The sequence below is a fragment of the Ictidomys tridecemlineatus genome, chromosome 2 (assembly GCF_052094955.1).
Source record: "Ictidomys tridecemlineatus isolate mIctTri1 chromosome 2, mIctTri1.hap1, whole genome shotgun sequence".
Classification (NCBI taxonomy): Eukaryota; Metazoa; Chordata; class Mammalia; order Rodentia; family Sciuridae; genus Ictidomys; species Ictidomys tridecemlineatus.
In genome coordinates this window covers 47,203,525-47,222,500 of record NC_135478.1, presented here as the reverse complement: position 1 = coordinate 47,222,500, position 18,976 = coordinate 47,203,525, and the positions used below count along the sequence as shown (strand labels likewise).

The 18,976-nt window shown below is 48.4% G+C and overlaps 1 protein-coding gene across 27 annotated transcripts in view; it reads left to right on the top strand.

Annotated features, from left to right (window-relative positions):
- The window catches only part of Cacna1d (calcium voltage-gated channel subunit alpha1 D), a 315,967-nt gene that overhangs the window by 284,257 nt on the left and 12,734 nt on the right, over positions 1-18,976 (top strand). For all 27 annotated transcript variants that reach the window (XM_005317204.5, XM_040289735.2, XM_005317206.4 and 24 more), the window contains 3 exons: positions 374-476; positions 1,967-2,068; positions 6,899-7,029. In XM_005317204.5, coding sequence (XP_005317261.1) covers positions 374-476; positions 1,967-2,068; positions 6,899-7,029 — 336 coding nt within the window. The remainder of the gene's footprint in view (positions 1-373; positions 477-1,966; positions 2,069-6,898; positions 7,030-18,976) is intronic.

Below are 18,976 nucleotides of genomic sequence, written 5' to 3'. Positions count from 1 at the left end.
CTTATATATATGTATACATGTGTTTGTGTGATGATACGTACCTATGTATGTATACCAGAGTCATATAATTTGGAAGCTGAGAATCCCACAGTCTCATCAGCAAGCTGGAGACCCAGGAGAGCTAGTGGTATAGTTCTGCCCGAGTTCAGAGGCCTGAGAACAAGGGAGCTGACGATGTAACGTTCAGTCTGAGGGCAGAAGGCTGTTGGCACACAGAATTAACCATCATAAAGGTGCTCCCAAATACCTGCTGAGTTGAACTTGAGGGCTAACAAGAGAAGGAATGAGGGATAAACAGAATAAACACCCCAAAGGGACGCGATTGTCACCCAGCATTGGCTTTCTCCTGAGGAACTTTTCATTCCACTTACAGAGATTAGTGGCCATGAACATGCCTCTCAACAGTGATGGGACAGTCATGTTTAACGCAACCCTGTTTGCTTTGGTCCGAACGGCTCTCAAGATCAAGACTGAAGGTGAGCATTCCCTGGGAGCAGGACAGGTGGCAGAAGGGGAAGGAGTGGCCACCTCTGATCTTGACTTTCTCAACTAGGCTTTTTCTAGGTAAAGAGAGCCCCAGGAAGGATCAGGAAGAAGAGTGGGAGTGCCTATGAGCAGGAGGCCACCCTGCCCTCCCTCAGTCCTCCCTGTCCTTCCTATCGGTTTCACTTTGTCCCAGAGTGTTTTGAGTCAATTTATTCTGCTTACTACCATAGCAGGAAAAGTAGGCAAGGTCCAGGGACAGAGACAGCCATTTCAAGTGGGCTCACTCCAACTGTCCCTTAATATTGTGTGGTCTGCAGTGAGGAAATCTGCAATTCTGAGCTATAGCTTCTTTCTCTCTAAAAAGAAACTAAATGCACCTATTCCAGGGACAGTCCTCAAGGAGACTGAGGCACTGTCTGAGGAAGCCCCTCTGTACCCATAGCGCACAGTCAGCGCTTGGGGAATACTAGTAGGACCAGCATCTTCCTAGCTGGACCCTCAGCCCTCCCACACTGAACTCTGTTCAGATCTGGCAAAACAGACCCTGGAGGGTGGCACAGTAGCCACATCAGGGGTGGACTGGAAGGCAGATGGCAGCCTGCTCAGCAGTGAGCGAGAGGAAGGGAGGAAGTGGAGACCTTGACGGAGGCACTGGATGGAGGAGAGGGGAAAGGAGGCAGCAAGGAGCATGTGCCAAGTGAGGGGACAGATGTTGTGTACAACCCCAGGGTTCTATCTTCTAGTCTAAGGTGTGCCTCCTGTGGCTGACTTGTCTACTTAGCCACAGTCCAGCCTCTCTAAGGGTTCCAGGAGGCAGGATGGTCTTGCATGCCAGCACATTAGATGGGAAGATGATCCATATATAGGAACATATATAGGAACAGGACAAGATTATATGGCATCTCTGGGTATATGCAGTAGGAACTGAAAGTTTAGGCTCAGTGACTTCCCAGCTGGGCTCTCACCTTGGATGGAAGTGGACTGGGGGCAGCCAGTGAAGAGGGAAAGGCCTCTGAGCTAGAAGCAGTGGGAGGAGAGTAGGTCTGGGCTGTGAGGGATCAGAGTCCAGAAATCCTGAATTCCAGCGTAAAACAGGAATGTCCCCACCGTGGAGGGACTTCCCCCTGGGTAGGCTCCTTTAATGTAGGAAGAACATTTGACCCTGGCTGGGGAGAGCCTGTGGCAGGGAGCCTCTGCAGAGGCAGTGTGTTCTTCCAGCCACGCTGGGACTGGGCAGAGTGGCAAGGACAGGGAGGGGAGTTGGGAAACAAACAAGGCTTGTTTCCCTCTTTTTCTTTTTTTTTTTTTTTTTTTGCCTTTATACATGTACTTTTTTTGCATTACAATTCTTATTATATGTATATACCACAATTTTTCATATCTCTGTATATAAAGTATGTTGACACCCAATTCGCGTCTTCATACATGTACTTTGGAATAATGATGTCCATCGCATTCCTCTTTTGCTTTTTGGATTTAGGGAACTTGGAACAAGCTAATGAAGAACTTCGAGCTGTGATAAAGAAAATATGGAAGAAAACCAGCATGAAACTGCTTGACCAAGTGGTCCCTCCAGCCGGTGGTCAGTGTAATCTATTTCCTAAGTAGTTCTCAGCCAGGGCTTTGGTTTAGTGATAGCATCTCCAGAAAGCCCAGACCGTGTTCACAGAATGCTTTAGGTCTCAACATTAGGCCAACACTAGAGAATCCTTGGCCATCTGGTATGATTATTTGGGGGCAATACAAAGACGATTCAGTGGGAGCCTTCAGTGGGGAGGAAACCAAGACTCATGTGGCTGGAGCAGGGGTTTGCTCATTGGTGGAAGAGATAATGTTAGAGAATAAGATTGCTGTTACAAATGAAAATCCTAAAATATATATATATTTCTTTTGTCCAAAAAGAAATAGTCAAAATAAGTTTCCAATTATCCATCAGTATTTTGTTGAAAACTCATTAAAAAAATGGGTAGTTTTCAGGAAATGGTAATTTTGAAATGTTCTTATCAAGACTGAATTTACCATCATAATTACCAATAAAGTAGAATTTATCCCCAGCACTACAAATAATTAGAGACAGAACTAACAAGCATGCTTATTTTTCTTTTGTTATTTATCACAAATTAACTGACTAAACTTTTTTGAATTTATATATATATAAAACGTCTACCTATTATATATATATATATACATATATATGTGTACTGTTTTTCCATTTTCATTTAAGTACACGTGGACTTAGAAATTGAGGTGGTTGTTTTCAGACCGTTTTGTTTTCGAGTTTTAAAGGTGCAGGATCTGCTTACCCAGTGCCATCCCGCCAGCATTTTAGCCACCCCTGGCCTGGGCAGTCATCATCTTGGGTGGGGTTATAACCAGAGAACCTTTATGGTATCACTGCCCCAGCCGCTTTCGAGGCTGGTCTGGCTCAGGTGTGGAATCTGACTCCAGAACCTGGGCCAGGATTGTAGCCTGGGCCGCTCCCTCTGAGAGGGTGACAGCCTGTGGCTCTTCGGGGGGACAGAGAGCACATGTTGGCCAGTTCTGCTCCCTAACTTGCTTCTCGTGGAAGCAGTATGAACTTTCATTACTGAAGAGAGCCGCCCGCAGCTGGAATGGCCACTGGCTCAGAGATGGGGAGAATGGGCCCGAAAGAAATGATAAAAGGAAATGAAACAAAGCTCCCACCCCGAGAACCCCTGCCCGCGGGGGAAACGGATGCTGCACATTTAAAACTCCTCTTTGGTTTTTGTTCTTTTCCTTTCAGCTGCATTTCCAAGTGCTCGCATGGCTTAGATGAAGTGCTTTTTTGAACTGTTGTAACAATGTGCTTGAGCTTTCTCTGCAGCCTCCATTCCTTTCAACTCTCAGTCTTTCAGAATATTCTGAAGCAATTCTGTTTTAGGGTGGTGGCATGGAATCAGAGTTATCTCTTGCCAACTGTATTCCCCTACGATATTTCTTGAAATACTGATGCATGCTTCAGAACAGCAGGCCACACCTGTCTATGTACATGTTCCCCATGGGAGCCCGAGGACTCGCTCCTCTCTCCTTCTACCTCACATCTCTTGAAATGCCATTTTCATTAAGACCAGTCTTACTCCCGAATTAATGCCCATCCATCCCCCACGAGACACACTTGGAGAAACTTCATTTCTTTCCATCGGAAAAAAGTCCAGAATTTGGTTCAGTCTTGCTTGGAAAAGCTGATCAGCTTTTAGTCCCACTAAGCTTCCCATTGAGGCTAAATATTCTTCCCCTTTCTTTGTCCATAGCTGGGCCTGGATTTCTCTATTTCTCTATTTGGATCAGGTTTAGGCTGTCAGGTGTTATTCTGTTCCACAGTGGTAGCAAAAAGCACTGTGATGCCTGAGAAGGAAGGATTGTGATGCCTGAAAGGAAACAGAATGCTCCTGAGAGTCCATGCAGTGTTGAATCTCGTGCCTACTATAGTGCTTATCAAGGCTTAATCTCATATAAGCACTTTTGCCACCAGAGATTGCAGGGACTCTCAGGCATCAGTGGAAAGTTCTGGATAGGACTTTATTATCTTTGTCATTTGTTTGTATTTCCTTTTATCTTCCAATAGACCAGTGCTTACCACCCTTTCCTGTGTTGTGACATGCTTAGAGAGTGATCATGTATACATTGCTCCAGGCAAAACAGATGAGTAGCTCCAGAGGGTAAGGATGTTGCTATCCCCCATGCCATACCCTGATCAGAGAGCACCAGAGTGAGCAAGGTCAGCCTCTGCCCCTAAGTGCCTGAGACTGGCTAATGTGGAGTGTCAGGGCGCCCCTCATGACCCTGGTGACACAGCAGAGTGGGATGTTTGTCTTAGAAGTCTTTTCTGGTGGGAAGGTAATGTGAGACATCACTAGGTTATCAGGAGCTTCATAAAAAGGTGATGTCAGGAATGAGCTATGAAGTACATGTTGGGACCTTCCTTTCCCACTCTTGGAACCCAGTGGTCTCCAGCGACAGCCTGACCACTCCCTGGTCATCAGTGCTGAGCTACCTCAGCTTGGAATCTTGGCTGAGATTCTCACCTTCCCTCTTCAGTCTCCTCTGCCATCCCATGGACTGCCTGCTTTCTCTTGAGAAGCTTTCTCTCCTCCCCAAAGACCCTCCTGCCTTGAACCTTCATTCCTTGAGCTATATCTTTGGCTCCTTGGTGGCAAAGAGCACCCTGAGCTGACCCCATCTCTCTCCAGTCCTGGGCCGAGAAAGTCTCGCTGCATTCTTTCTTTCTGTTCTTTCTGTCTCTGTCTTCCTAAACAGTGACATTACTTGTGCTTAAAAACTCTTCTATGGGTCCAGTCCCCCAATTACCTCAGCACCTCAGTGGAGATGACCAAATGGCCCTCGAATCCTGCCCTGCAGAGCCTTAAGAGGGCCTGCCTCTGCTCTGCAGGCTGAAGAGAGATAAGGTTTAGGCCTGTGTTTGCAGGAAGCATCCTGGTGTGGAATGTAGGCAGAGCCACTATTATTCCTGGGGACCCACAGAGAGGACTCGGAAGCCTGGAGTAAAGGACAGCTGTGGCATGGCAGCAGGAGAATCCCCCGGGGCCCCCTGGATGAACTAGTTGGGCAGCCCAAGAAAGGGATAAACTTGTACTTTAGGAGAGGCAGCTCCAAAGAAGCAGGTGGCCAGACCTGGGCTGTCTGGAGGGAGATGGCGTAGAGGAGAGGACCTAGGCTCAAGGAGAACCATTGCCCTGGATTCGGGTTCTGGCTAGACTGACCTGAGCAAGTCATTTAACCTGTCTCTAGCTGTCAGGGGCTGGAGGTGAGCACATCCACTGTGCCAGAGTTGTCATAAAAAGGACTGGAGACCCATGTGGAACTCCCCAGACAAGTGGTGTGGCACCTGTAGGTGCCTGGCCACAGGGACCAGCTAAAGCTCATATTCTAAATGCACCCTGCACCAAATGGGCGGAGAGTGGAAAGCAGAGCAGGGAGTGAGCTGTGAGCCCTGAATGGCCTCTGCTTGCCTCTTGACTATGGATGGTGCCTCATGAGACAGTGTAGACAAACCCAAGACCCGTATGGCCCATGTTCTTACGGGCAATGCAGAGCCCGGGGTTTATGTTGGCGGCCCCTGCACCACTCCAGGACTTCCCTCGTGAGGTTTAGGAGGAACATATCACTTCTCAAAGCCAGAGCAGCCTCTGGCAAGGAGGGCTGGAGCAGCCAACCAAAAGAGATGGAAATGATCAGGGGTGGGACCTCCCCGTGGGCACTGAAGGAAGCCCACCCAGAATACATTAGTTGATGTGGGGGTCCCAGTGACCGCCACGTTGTCCTGCTCTAGGATGCACTTCAGTGGGTCTGCTGGTGGTGTTACACAGTGCTCAGACCCGAGTTTGACTCAAGCCTGGGGCCTAAGTGCCTTGTGTCTGCCTCAGCAGTCCTCTCCTGTAGGAGACTTATCTCTTATAGATGAGAACACAAGCTCGGACAGGTCGAGCCCATTATCCCCATCAGTAGGTAACTCTTGCAAGGACAGCCTGGCCTAAAGCCTGAGGACCTGCAGCCATTCCCCCTCCTAGCCTCTGAGAGTCATATTCTGTGGTCTTCAGTCCCCCATTACGCGCCACTCCACCAAAAGGTGGCCTTTGGCTTTCCACCCAGGAGACATCAGCACCTCAGAAGCTGGTGGCAGGCACTCCTGGGAGACCTGGGGGCACGTGGACATGTGCAGGGTGGTTTACCTTGAGACAGCCAGAGCCTCTATTCTGCCTCATGCATCACCTTTTAAATTGTCAGCAGGGTTCTGATTCCCCAGTGAAACATGTTGGAGGTTGTTTTTGAATAAAGCAGAAATAAGCCCAGCTCCACTCTGAGGCTAGTTGGAGCTGTCACTGCAGAAAACTGGCAATTCTGAACAGAGGGTGGGGGAGCGTGTGAAAATCTAGATCTGCAGTCGCTTTCCTGAACCTTCCTCTCCTTCCAGGCTTTTCTATGTCATCTTTCTAGGCCTCTATTTTAAGGCATAGGGATTTGGGTGGTTAATTGCCATTGATGTTTATGGTAATTACACATGCAAATCCCTATGCACGGGGTGAAAACATGGCCCCACTAAGCCTTTTTTGTTTTGTATCTTTTATTTTAAGCAAATAACCAAGATGGCATTTCACAGTGTTACTAATATGCTGCGCTATTAAACTCATAATGAATATATTACTTTCTGCAACTTTTGAGTCTCAATTCATTAACAGACACAGTTTTGAGCCTTACCTGCTTTGCAAAGCCTTGCTTTTTGCTAGATTGAGCGTCCCCTGTTGTAGGCTGAGAGCTCGGTGCCTTCTGCACCATCCCGCCCCACCACCCCTGCCCCAGCCAGAAGCAAGTGTTTAGGCTCTTGGTCCAAATGTGCTGATTCGGGAGAGCTATGTCTGGTCTCTCCGTTTAGATGATGAGGTAACCGTGGGGAAGTTCTATGCCACTTTCCTGATACAGGACTACTTTAGGAAATTCAAGAAACGGAAAGAACAAGGATTGGTGGGAAAGTACCCTGCGAAGAACACCACAATTGCCCTACAGGTGAATTGTCCTCTTGTTTTGTTCTCTCTTTTCACTAACAATGTTACAAGCTTATTTGAAACACTAGAGAGCTGACAATTCATGGTTGAGCAGTACCACAAGGATTTTGTTTAAACTGGGATACTGCACACTCCCCCAAATGTGGACTGGCCATTTCTGGGCCACAAGGTAAGTGCTTCCTCCCCTTGCCTTCTCCACTGTGCCTTGCACCTGCCACCGCTGGCCCATGTGCAGGGCCCCCAGGATGGTCATGGCAGGAGAGGAGTGAGTGCTGCCCTCACACCTGGCCCCCTCCAGTCTTCTCCAAAGGCAGTGTCCTCCAGGCAGGCACACCTTCCCGACAGCCCTGCGCTCAGCTCAGGGTCCGGCTGCCTAGTGAACAGCTTTCCATCTGAACGCAAGTGCTTTGTTTTGTTTCTGTTTGTTTCTTACCCCACTGCTTGTTGGTTTTTGGTCCATTTCAGTAACATCCATCACTTCCTAGTGTGTACTGTGCGTGTGTGTGCGCGCTCGCGTGAGTGCATGCATATGGTGTGTCTGTCTCTGTGTGTTGTCTTCTGATGGCCGTGAGGCTTGCTGTGCAAATGCTGCTCTTGCATCCAGGCCAGCCTTGGGCCCCTCTCCCCTCCTCCAGCCCAGGCCCCACCCTAGGTCCTGCCTTAGGCCCCTAGACATGTGAATGTGGTATAAGGAACCTCAGCATCCATGCACCTAAGGGTTATAGAATCCTTGGGAAGCCCAGAGCTCTGGGTGGGAAGCCGGTGTGCAGATGGGAAAGGAGTTAAAATGGAGACTTGCAGGAAGGGGGCCTGGGAAGAGTGGTCTGTGGCCAGTGATGGGGAAAGCAGGGCAAAGAGGGATGGGAAACTGCAAAGGTCAGCAAGCGGTCAGCAACCAAGCCCCGTCATCTCTGCTACCTGGAGTGCTTTAAGTACATTGTGAGTAAGATGAATTTCTCCTTTTTTTTTTTTTTTTTTAGTTTATGCCAAAATTACTTTTATGGCCCTATTGTCACATGTCTCAAATGTGACCTCACAGGTGTTGATAAGGTTCACCCAGCCTTGTTCTGTGTTCTAAGTGATGGTAATTATGGAAGTGAAGGCTTGTCTGTGATATTGTGAGAAAAACTGTGAATGAGAATGGTGGTGAATGAGGAACATGGGGAGCATGTGTATGTGGTAGGCTAGCGATGACCTTGCATGACAGTGACGGCTGATTCCTGAAATCTGTTTGGCTCAGCCAGCCATATGCTGGGCATACTGGTGGGGCAGGTGGATGCTGAATCCTACTGAAGACAGTCTCTGATCTTCTTGCTCTGATCATGTATCCTTTTGGTAGCTCAGCGAGCGCAGGTTCAGTCACATGGCTTCTTGCTGTCTCAGGTCAGAGGATCTGAGTTAAGCCATTTTACCTGTGTTCTGCTGATCTGGTTGGCCCTTCTCCTGGATTGTAATTCACAGCTAGCCTTTAGGCAAAGCAAACTGAAAAGATGGTGTTTTCAAATTGAAACAGGTCTCTGGTTCATACATTTTGGGAGGCAGAATGGCTATGTCAGCCTCCCTCAGAAGGAGAGATTAATATGCTTTTGGAAGACTCTTCCCTTGGTAGCCCTTACCCAGAAGAGGAGGCTGGCTAGATTTCTGAGATCAGTGGGTACCTTCTGCTTAGAGGGAATTGCCGGTTGTTCTTGAAATTTAGATGGTGGGGTCAGAACTTGACTTTCTAGAGGAGAAGTACATCTTTCATCCATGACATGTGTCAGAATTTATGGTTATCAGCTTAGCTCTGTCATGGAACTTCAATTTTCTGTGAAGGGCGTGGAGGACAAACACTTGGGTGCAAGGTTATTAATATTCCGAACCCCCAAGAGTTTCCAGTTAGACGGTTTCAGCACTTGCTCCGGGGCTAGATGTAGTGTTTGCTGTTCTAAAACATGCATCAACAGCACATGGCTGAGTAATCACATCTCACCTACGGGATTTACTGAGTCTTGAGCTAAAGGTCCAGATGGTGCTGACACAGCACCATCTTAACCCAGGATTCTGGGTTAAAGATTCTATGACATGGTGTTCACATAATGTCCAGAGTTTTTAATCTCCTAAATGTTTTTCATTTTCTAGGAAGTTTCATTTCTTGAGTGAAATTCAAATTAGAACTTGAAGTTATTCAGTATTGCAAGCTAGACGCTACCAACACATTTTCATACGGCTCCTTTGGGATTGGAGGCTAAGTCTATAATTTATGTTGAGTACACAGCGTAGACAATTAAGTTGTGTTCATAATCTTAACAGATAAATTCTGAAATGCATTTGACTCTGAAGCAAACATTAAAATAGTTTTTTTTGTCCCCTTGAAGGATAATTCTAATTACATTTTTGGCTTCCTCTGCTGTAGAAAGGGCTCTAAATGTGAATTGTTACTCCACGGTTAATTAGCATGAGGGGGCTTTCCTTCCTCATGAAGAGCTACTCCTTGACAATGAAGCAGTGGGGGAGAGGGGGTCAGCGTGGGAGGAGTGTTGCTGACTGCTCCACTAGGATGAGGACACCCGTCTCTGGGAAAGTCCCTGAGGGTGGGCATGCCTGTGGGGAGGGGGCCACCTGCTGCTCCAGTGTTGGGGCACCATGGCTCACGGACTGAATGCTGGTGGGAGTGTGGCATCTGTGTGAGCAGCGTGCATGCTGGTGCTGTGGAGAGTGCGGTCACTGAGCTTTGAGAACTGGGCACCCCTGGGCACACAGAAGCGCGTGATCTTGAACCCCGTGGGCTCCGTCTGATCTCCCTCTGTTCAGACCAACTGCAGACTTGCCTTCCCCGCTCGAGGGCTCGGCTCGAGGTGCTCCCACCTCCAGGCGCTCCCACCTCCGGGGAGGGGCTCGGCATCCCGTGTCCTCTGGCCTCTGTGATCTGAATGAGTGTGCGGTTTCCATCCATTCATCCCCCCCATCTCCATCATGAAAACCAGCCTTCTCTCCAGCCCCTCTCCCGAGGGAGCCCGAGAGAAGCTGCGCCAGGCCTTTTAATTTTCTCACTCATCTTCCCACACCACATTCCCTTTAGTTTCACTCTGGCATTCGCTCTTCATTCATCGTTGCTACATCCAAGGGGTTCGCGAGTTCCCACGAGGAGCCAAGAAATAAAGGAACCCAGCCCTGCAGCCAGGGAAACTCTCAGTCTCCTTCCCGCCAGCAGCAGTGTGCCTGGACTGTCCCCTGGGGACCTTCTGGATGAGGACCTGTGCAACTTAACAGGCACCGATGAGTCCAGGGTCCCTTGAATAAGAAAAAGAAAAGAACCCAAAGTGGGGACAGTTTTGTTCATTTCTCTTTCTTCCCAACACTTGAACACCTCCTTTACTCTGGGGGGATCTGCAGAGACTGTGTCCCACCCTCATCCCAAGTGGTAGCCTGCCCATCTATCTGAGTGACAGGAAAACTCTGGAGGGAGAGTCTTTTTACCTGTTTGGAAGTTGGGTTTCAAGACGAGACTGCTTGTTTCTAGCCATGCAGAACTAGGTAGTTAGGTTGGAGAGCTTTGACAGCCTGTGGCCAGGCCACCAGATGGGGCCGCAGGTGGTCAGGGGAGATGTGGGTGGTGTGACAGCAGCAAATGGTCCCTGCTGTGCCTTGATGCGGCCTTGGGGAGCTTTGGTGCATAGACAGGGGGTCCCCCCAGAGGTTCAATCTGTGGAGGACGCTGTGGCCACACACCCCTCTAGTCTGAAAAGTAGTGAGATTCTTTTTTAAGAGCATGATTCTACCTAAAGCCATAAGTGGGCTCTTTTTTCATTTTTTTCCTTTTTTTAATATAAGAGGAGAAGAGATGCTAACAGATGAGATTTCACTGGCTGATTCGTTTGTTTCAGATGCTTGAACGGATGCTTTAGCGTTTTCTGCCTGAGCTACGGCACCAAGCTGGTTAGTCGGAAGGCGTGGTGGCTAAGGCCTTGAAAGGGCAGACTCTCACGTGGGCTAATTTCTACTGACACAGCATTTCGGGAGAAATGCAGGCGAGCGCAACCCCAAGGCCCCGGGGAGACCCCTTCCAAGCAAGGCACTCCTCCAAAAGGCAGAAGCGGGGCCCTGGCTCATCTGCGGGGCCACGGCTGCCTGTCGCGGACGCTGCTCACGGTGGCTCCTTTTCATGGAAGGGAACGTACAAGTTTTAACAGTTGCCCTTCCAAGCAGAGACTCAGAGAAAGGGAAAGAGAGAGAAAGAGAGAGCAAAGGACAGGGGCAGCCGCCCCACAGAGAAATGAAATGAACACAACTTCCTGATGCTGGCCAGTAAAAAAAAAAAAAAAAATTATAATAAAACGATTAAGCAGACCTGCCTAAGGTGGGCAGCTGACTCTGTTCCAAAGTCCTGCATCCCTAGTTTGCCCGAACTCCCAAAGACTGGCAGGCCCCTTGGCGCTGAGCTGACAGAGTTCCTTTTCTATTGCCAGTACGTCATGACCTCCTGACCACCCAACCCTGCTCGCTGCGGTGACCCAACCCAGAATGCAGTGAGAAGTGGACAGGCCAGGAAGCTCAGAGACACCCATTGAAACTAACACATACACCCGCATGCCCAAACCAATCCAGGCAACACCTCAGGGTCCATCTAACGTGTCCGCGGGAAATGCCACCACACCCAACCTCATCTAACATTGTCCGTCTTTAATTCGCGCTCAGAGCCAGTCTGGGGATGCCTCTTTGGAAGCAGTGTGGTCTAGTTTCAAGGACACCGGGAGTCAGGGAACCTGGGTTCTAGTCCCAGCTCCAGCGTTCACTTGCTGCGTGACCTTGGGCAAGACACTTAACCTCTCTGTGCCTCAGTTTCCCCATCTGTAAAATGGGGGTAATAATGTCGACCTACCTCACAGGGCTGTTGTGAGGAATAGCTAAGTGATTGTAAAGCACTTTGAACGTATAATTGCTTATTATTAAGACTTCAACAATAATAATATCATATGCCTGTTTACTACCAGAACTTTAAGAAATCCTTGTTTTCCTTTCATCTCTTTTCTGTACTGTAGTTATCCACCGAGAAAGAGAATTCTCCCCTTTTTCAGTTATCTAGGAAATGCACAAAGACGTAAACGAAGGTGACTCCACAGGTTGCGTTTTTTTGTATGGTAAGAATAGGAGATTTTTTTTGCCCAAGAGGCATCTGGTTCAAGTTCTCAGCGGTTTCCAAGTATAGGTCGAGGAGTGTGCACCTCTTATGCTGATGCCCAGAGTGGCCAAGCAGAGTTTTAAAATTAATATTCAAAAGTGACCTTAGTGCAAAGGTCATGGGGAAGATTCTAAAAATATCGAAGTATCTGAACTGTGTAGAGAAAAGAAGGGCTTTATGATCCCCTTCCACTCGCCCTGGTGTGCAGACTGGAGTGTGTGCGTGTGCGTGTGTGCGTGTGCGTGTGCGTGTGAGGGGGTGGACCCTGAGGTGGAGCGGTGGGGAGGGGAGAATGCAGTTTGTGGGCAGCCCTGTTCCTGACTGAAGTGGACCATTCTCCGGGCGCCCTGGCAATGCAGGAGCCCTCACGGCCAGGCAGAGTCTGAGAATAGAGGCCCGGGGCGGGGGAGCGTGCTTCCTTATGGCCTGGCCTGGCCTAGGCAAGATTGGCAAGGGCCCTGCCAGTCTCCTGGCCATCTCCAGGGAAGCCTTTGTGCCTATGACAGTGTCCCTTGACCATAGTGGGTCACCATACTATGTGGTTCGTCCTTCCTGGACATCAGTGGACCTCCTGGCCTCACTATAAAGATGGGCCCAGCTCCAGCTCTGCTCCCACTGTGCAGGCTGGACCAAGTCTAGGAGTCGCTGGGTTTGATGGACTCTTACAGAGCAGTTCTGCTGCTTGACAGGGCCCCGAGGACGGGGACGTGGAAGAAGGGTTCAAAGCCAGGCAGCGCTACCAGTACAGCTGACCACTTGGAAGACGCATGCCTGCCTCTGGTCTCGACACTGTACCCACAGCTGTTGCTCCTAGCACCTCGGTTTCCCACCCCCTGCCAGCAACATGGCCTCTCTCCCATGCTCCTTTGCAGTCTGTTAGCCAAAGGGCTGATGCCTAGCCTAGCAGAGGGCCTCTGGGATCCTGCCCTAGCCTGAAGTCCTGCTTCTGTTCTGCTTGGGGTGTGTTAAGGTATAAGAATCTACTGAGAATTAACGCATCACCTGAAAGGCCTACCCACCTCAGACAGGTGACCCCTCTGCTTGTCTCTGACCCACGCTGATGTTGAGCACGGCACATGCTCACTGCCATCTGCATCACCCTGTCTCCAGGGTCAGTGTGAGCAACTATATCTAGATCATGTCTGGCAGAAAGGCCCAGAGCAGTTCTGATGGTTGTGGGTATGCAGGCCTCTCTCCCCACACCTTGCAAATAAGTAAAAGCTGGAGAACAGCGACTTTCTAGGCAGGACATAGACAAGGTTGGAAGGAACCAAGGGAATCTTGCCTCACTTGGGCTTGGCTATGTGGCATTGGATGATAGTAGCCAAGGCCACTTTAGGAAAGACGACCAGCAACTGTGAGGGCTGCCTCCAACTTCCACTCACAGGGGGAGTCGGGCTTCCTGAAACTTGGTTCACAGTAAGGCAGCAGAGAGACCTCTGTCATTTCTCAAAAAAACCTCTCCCACAGAGTACAGCCGTCCCATATAGAGGAAGTTGTCGGTGACTACTTGAGTTTATTCAGAGTCTTCACAGACACACAGAGCAAACTTGGTATCCAGCACCAGAATCCATAGTGCTAAACTCTTAAGCTCCTGGATAAAAGGGGTCTCACACATCAGAAACCATCACAGGAAAGCAGAGGTAAGATTGAGTCACAGGCCCTTCTCAGACAGTACCAGTACTATGGTTTGACTCAACTAAAAATTAACCCACAGGACTATGGTACTGCATTTCATATGCTTTCTGGAAGGGGGACTGATCCATCTGAGATTAGGAAATGCTCAAAAATCTTTGGGGGAAAAAAAGTTAAGGCAAGTTATGGAGTGATAAAAATCTCAGTTACTGTCATGTTATAACATGCACCCAGAGGCACTCAGTAGCCCAGGTTATCAGGGTTCAATTATGGATAGGAAGGAGCCTGTTAAACTTAGAGTCCCAAGGTGGGTCGGTACCTGGGTGAATTTGTTCTCCTCAGCACATCTTAGACCTCAGTAGATAGAGGTGTCTCTTTGGGATAGTGGGAGGGCCTGTGTTTCTAAGGTATAGTAAAAACAACCCAAAAGAAGTGGCAAGCAAGGTCTAGCTCCGAGAAGCCACTGGAAGGGCAGAGGGGAGGAAGGTCTGCAGAATCACAGAAACCTAGATGAGGCAGAAGGTCTGACCCCTGAGGCAAAGGTAGCATTGCCTGTCAGAGGATGGATTGGGTGGCAGTTCTCAAACTTTTTGATCTCAGGACCCTTTTCTCATTCTGAAAAATTGAGGATCTCCATGTAGCAATATTGACTGTCTTAGAAATGAAAACTGAGAAACTTTAAAAACACAAGAATATGCAAGTACAGAGGTACTGGGCAAGGCCAGCACCACATCCTGCAGCCTTTAGAAACCTCACCACCCTCTCGTGAGACAATGTGAGTGTGTAAAGAAAGTCACAGTGACCTCATGGACCCCTAGGGTATCTGGGGATACCCAAGGCCCTTGGACCACACCTTGAGAACCATGGCTCAGGGGAGATGATCCAAAACCTCCCTTAAAGGCAGAGAGTTCCAGAGCCTTCTATGTCACCCATGTTCACAAAGCTTCTACATACCACAACCCTCTCCTCTTTAGCCCACTCACCAAGACCTGGGGTCACCTGTGCCAGTGTATCCAGCTGAGCTCAGGCCTGTGGTATGGCCAAGTCTCACTATCTGTGCTGATCTGGAGCAACAGTGGTTTGAACTAGTGCGTGATAGACAGTGTGTTTCAAGATCTCGGCTCCTCTAAGCAGCAGAACTGAGACCCGGGTTATGTGCCAGACAGGCCCAGCTGCAGAGATGACCTGTGACCACCTGTCATCCCTGTACTGACACAGGGATGCGAGAGCTCTGCTAAATTAGTCAAAAGAGGATTGCTCTCTGTGTGCAACTGAGACTCGATTCCCAGGCTTTCCCAGTAGATGCAAAGACTGTCTTGCTGAGGGTCCATGTGAGAGTTTGGGAGAGGTAGGGCCAGTGTAGGATCATGGGAAGAACCAGCCTAGGGACCAAGAGTCCTCGCTGAGACCTAACACTAGTTTGAGTGTATAATTTAGCAAAATGGGCATCCTCTTGGCTTGCCCTTTTCCTCAGAATCTGATGGAATACCAGTACGTGGCTCTCCAGGATGGGAGTACATCTGTGGGAAGGAAGTTATGATTTTGCAGCTTCTGCTGAGCCTCCATTTTACATAGTGCTCTTTGTTTTTCAGGAAACTAACAGTCTTTCTGATGGTGGTGTTAAAACTATAACCAGGAATCAAGGTAGAAGGGGCCAGGGATGGAGCTCAGCTGTAGAGGGCTTTCCTAGCATGTGTGAGGCCCTGGGTTTGGTTCCCCGTACTGGAAAGAAGAAGAAAAAAATCAAGGTGGCACTGAAACAGATAGGTATCTTAGATTCTTTACTGCGATAGTCGTGAATTACTTTAGGTAATCCGTTTAAAGTTTCCTTTGGCTTTCAGAGTGACGATGTCTAACCTGGTTTATACGGTCTGGCACTGCCCCTGGGGGGGACTGGGGGGAGGGGACTGTTATCGATGACTTTTCAATGAGAGTACCAATCGCTGTGGATGACTAACAGACTGTCATGCCCATGAGTCTAACCTTTTATATCTGACTAGTCACAATGGACACAAAGGCCACACCGTGACATTTTCCCTGGAGAAAAGCAACGACAAAAATAAGGGGTGTGCCCGAGCATGCGGAGGAGGAGGCGGAGGACGCCTGTAGATGAGCAGGTTTATTCCATAAGAATTGAATCTCCAGCTCTTTTTTTTCCTAATGGAGCTAGTCTAAAATCGTCCCTTCCAATCCAGTGTGGGTCAGTCTTGCAAAAGAGTTAACCAGAACTTGTCATTAGGGAGATGACAGTGTGCAGGGCCAGACTCGGCTGAGTGAAGCCTGCTCGTGGTGGGATCAGTCTGGGGACTGCACACCCGGCACCCACATCCTGAAGATGGACAGCCAGGCCCCGTCCCGACTGGAGACTTTCCTGTCTTTTCTGCACTGCTACAGCGTAGGTACAGGGCCATGGCCGGACTTCGGTGTGGGTGTGTGCATGCTGTGGTGCTGTGCAGGCCGGCAGAGGGCTGGTGTGTCTGTGGGAGCTAGTTTAGGGGGAGAGGGCAGAGAAAGCCTTTCACATGCACCCAGATAGGAGAAACTTAGCTCTAAAAGTAAGCAAGAGAGAGGAAGAGAATGAATGTGTGTACTTGATGTCAAAATGTCATAATTTTATGCTGTTGCTTTAGAAATGTTTAGAAAAGAGATTTTATAGATTTATTTTTTGGTGACTTAATCATTGAGTAGAGTAAATATCTATAAAATTCCAATTAAATGGTGTCTAAATTTTAAAGCAGCAGACTACAGGCAAGGCGCCAACATTTCTTTTTTAAAAAAAAAATATTTATGATAACATCTAGCATTTTAAAATCAACCAGAAACTAGGCTTGATTCTGTTTAATATTTTATAAGATTGGACATCTTAAAACAAGTCAATAATGTTTATATTTTATAGCAATTCTGTGTTTATTCGAAACCATAATTCTACTGTGATGTGAATGAAATGACTTTCTATGGCTTTATGTTGGTTTAAGTGCTAATGACCACATTTCAAATTAAAACAGTATTTTGCAGAGGTAGACACAGACATGAAATATGACAGGATAGATAATTTTATTGATTGTAAAGTGTTTATTTCAAGAAAAAAATGTTCTTTTTAGGGTTGTGAAAGAAAAACTTTTTCAAGGGTTTAAGATAGTTGTCTGTACTTTTTAAAACTGGAATTTGTGCCTATGGAATTTTTGGAGCAGCCGAAGCTACCTTTTAGCTTGATATGTGTGCTAGAAAATTTTCATTATCATGTTTTGTGATATGTAATAAATTCAGGGTGCTGTGCTTAAGCTTCATTTCAATTCTAGTTTTGGGGACTTCTGTCCCCCCTCCCCACCCCCCACCGCCCCAGGTCCCATGTGAAAGAACAAAGTCAGTCCTGACTCTGACCAGGTATGTTTTGTCCTATGTGGAACAAGCAAACTAGAATAGTGATTTCTAAACTGCTGCTTTCATGTCTGGGAAGAATGATGCTTTCCTCTTTTAATGTCTTTTTAATAAATATGTTATCATTATTTGTCTTTGGGAGGTGGCACCTTGGGTCACCTCTCTACCTTCTCCATGATTTATTTTATTTATGTTGAACAAATTCTCTGTCCTGTGTCTGTTTGCTGCACTATCTTGTCAACTAAATCCTAATCTTGTGTATCACTGAAGACGTGCTGGAGACGGTTTTTGCTTTTATTATGCAATTATGTTATATGTGTATTTCAGTGAAATGTCAACCCGTCAACAGAGGATGATGTTAAAAATTATCTGAATAAATAGTTTTCTATTTCTTTTAATCAGACCTAGTCCACTCAGTTGAATGACAAGTAGGACTGTCTGTTTTTCATACTCGGAGCTTCCCCGGCTATAACATGGGCTGACAGGCACGCACTGGGGGTGCCGGCTTAGTCATTGTAACCCTGTTTGTTTTATGGAGACAGGAGCAGGTGGCTCCAGCCCTGGCTCCTTGTTTGTGAATCAGCTGTATAACAGACCTTTTTCTCCCCAGTTGATCCAAAATCAGACAGAGACCCTTGCTTAGCCATGATAATTGTACCCTAGAGAACTCTGGGTACAAGTGAGTGGCTTGCAGGCTGCTCGGAGCTGCTGGATGCCTCCTGTCTTCTATGCCTGCAGCTGTGCTGAGTATGAGCTTCTGCCAACACAACGTTAGCGTTGCCCTTGCCATGTTGCCCTAGCGAGGCAGGCGGGCCTGCTGAGAACCAGACGACTCCCCAGGCTCAGATGAGCTGGCCTTGGGGATCCTGGGAGACAGAAAGCATGAGTGTGCGTGTGTGCATGTGTGCTCTTGTGCTTGTGACCAGAGGGATGGGAGAGCAAGAAGCAGCTTCGCCGACCACACCAAGAACTGTTCTGGGTTTGACCCGGCACACGTCTGTCATCCCCCTGCACGACCACAGCACTCACAGCCAGGGACCTTAAAGCTTTCACTCTGGCACCTCCTTTATCCCCACAATCCATGAAAAGGGAAGGACCTTCTGCCCTCCATCTGAGGAGAGTTCAGACCCAACCCAGCCTGCTGTGTCCTTTTTAACAGAATCATCTCACAGGCTGGGTGAGCTTATGGGCAAGGTTGTTTATAAGGGGCTTCTTGGGACTTTCCTGGGCAACTTTACATTCTAAATGGATGTCACCACCACTGGCAGAAGACCAGTTTTGAGCATTTCTACCCCAGGGGGGCCCAGTCCTGCCAGGCCTAGCATGACTGCTTCCCTCCCCAGAACCACTGCCAGGTGTCCCCCCTGCCACCACTTGCATGTATCGGATGTGGTCATAGTTTTCTATGACCTTGCCACAGCCACCTACCCCTCACTTGGTATTGAGGAGGAAGGACAGGAAAGCAGCCCCTCCCCTGGGGCCCTAGCACTCGGCCAACTCTCCTTCACGAACCACTTTGAGCTTGGAGTCCAAGCAGCAGGAGGCCTGTCCAAGGCATCTTGGTGCTCTGTTAGCTTTCAGTGGTTGCTGGGGTGCAGGCAACTGCCTTGGGGAGGTGCTGCCTGGATACAGCACCCAGGACCTGGCGACGGAGGGGAAATGCCTCTTTCAGAGGCAAGTCCTTTGGTGGGAAAGGATGGAGAAACTGCATGGCCCCTGTTTGTCATTAAGTCAACATGCTGTTTTTCTCCAAACTGATGGTCAAAACTGCCTC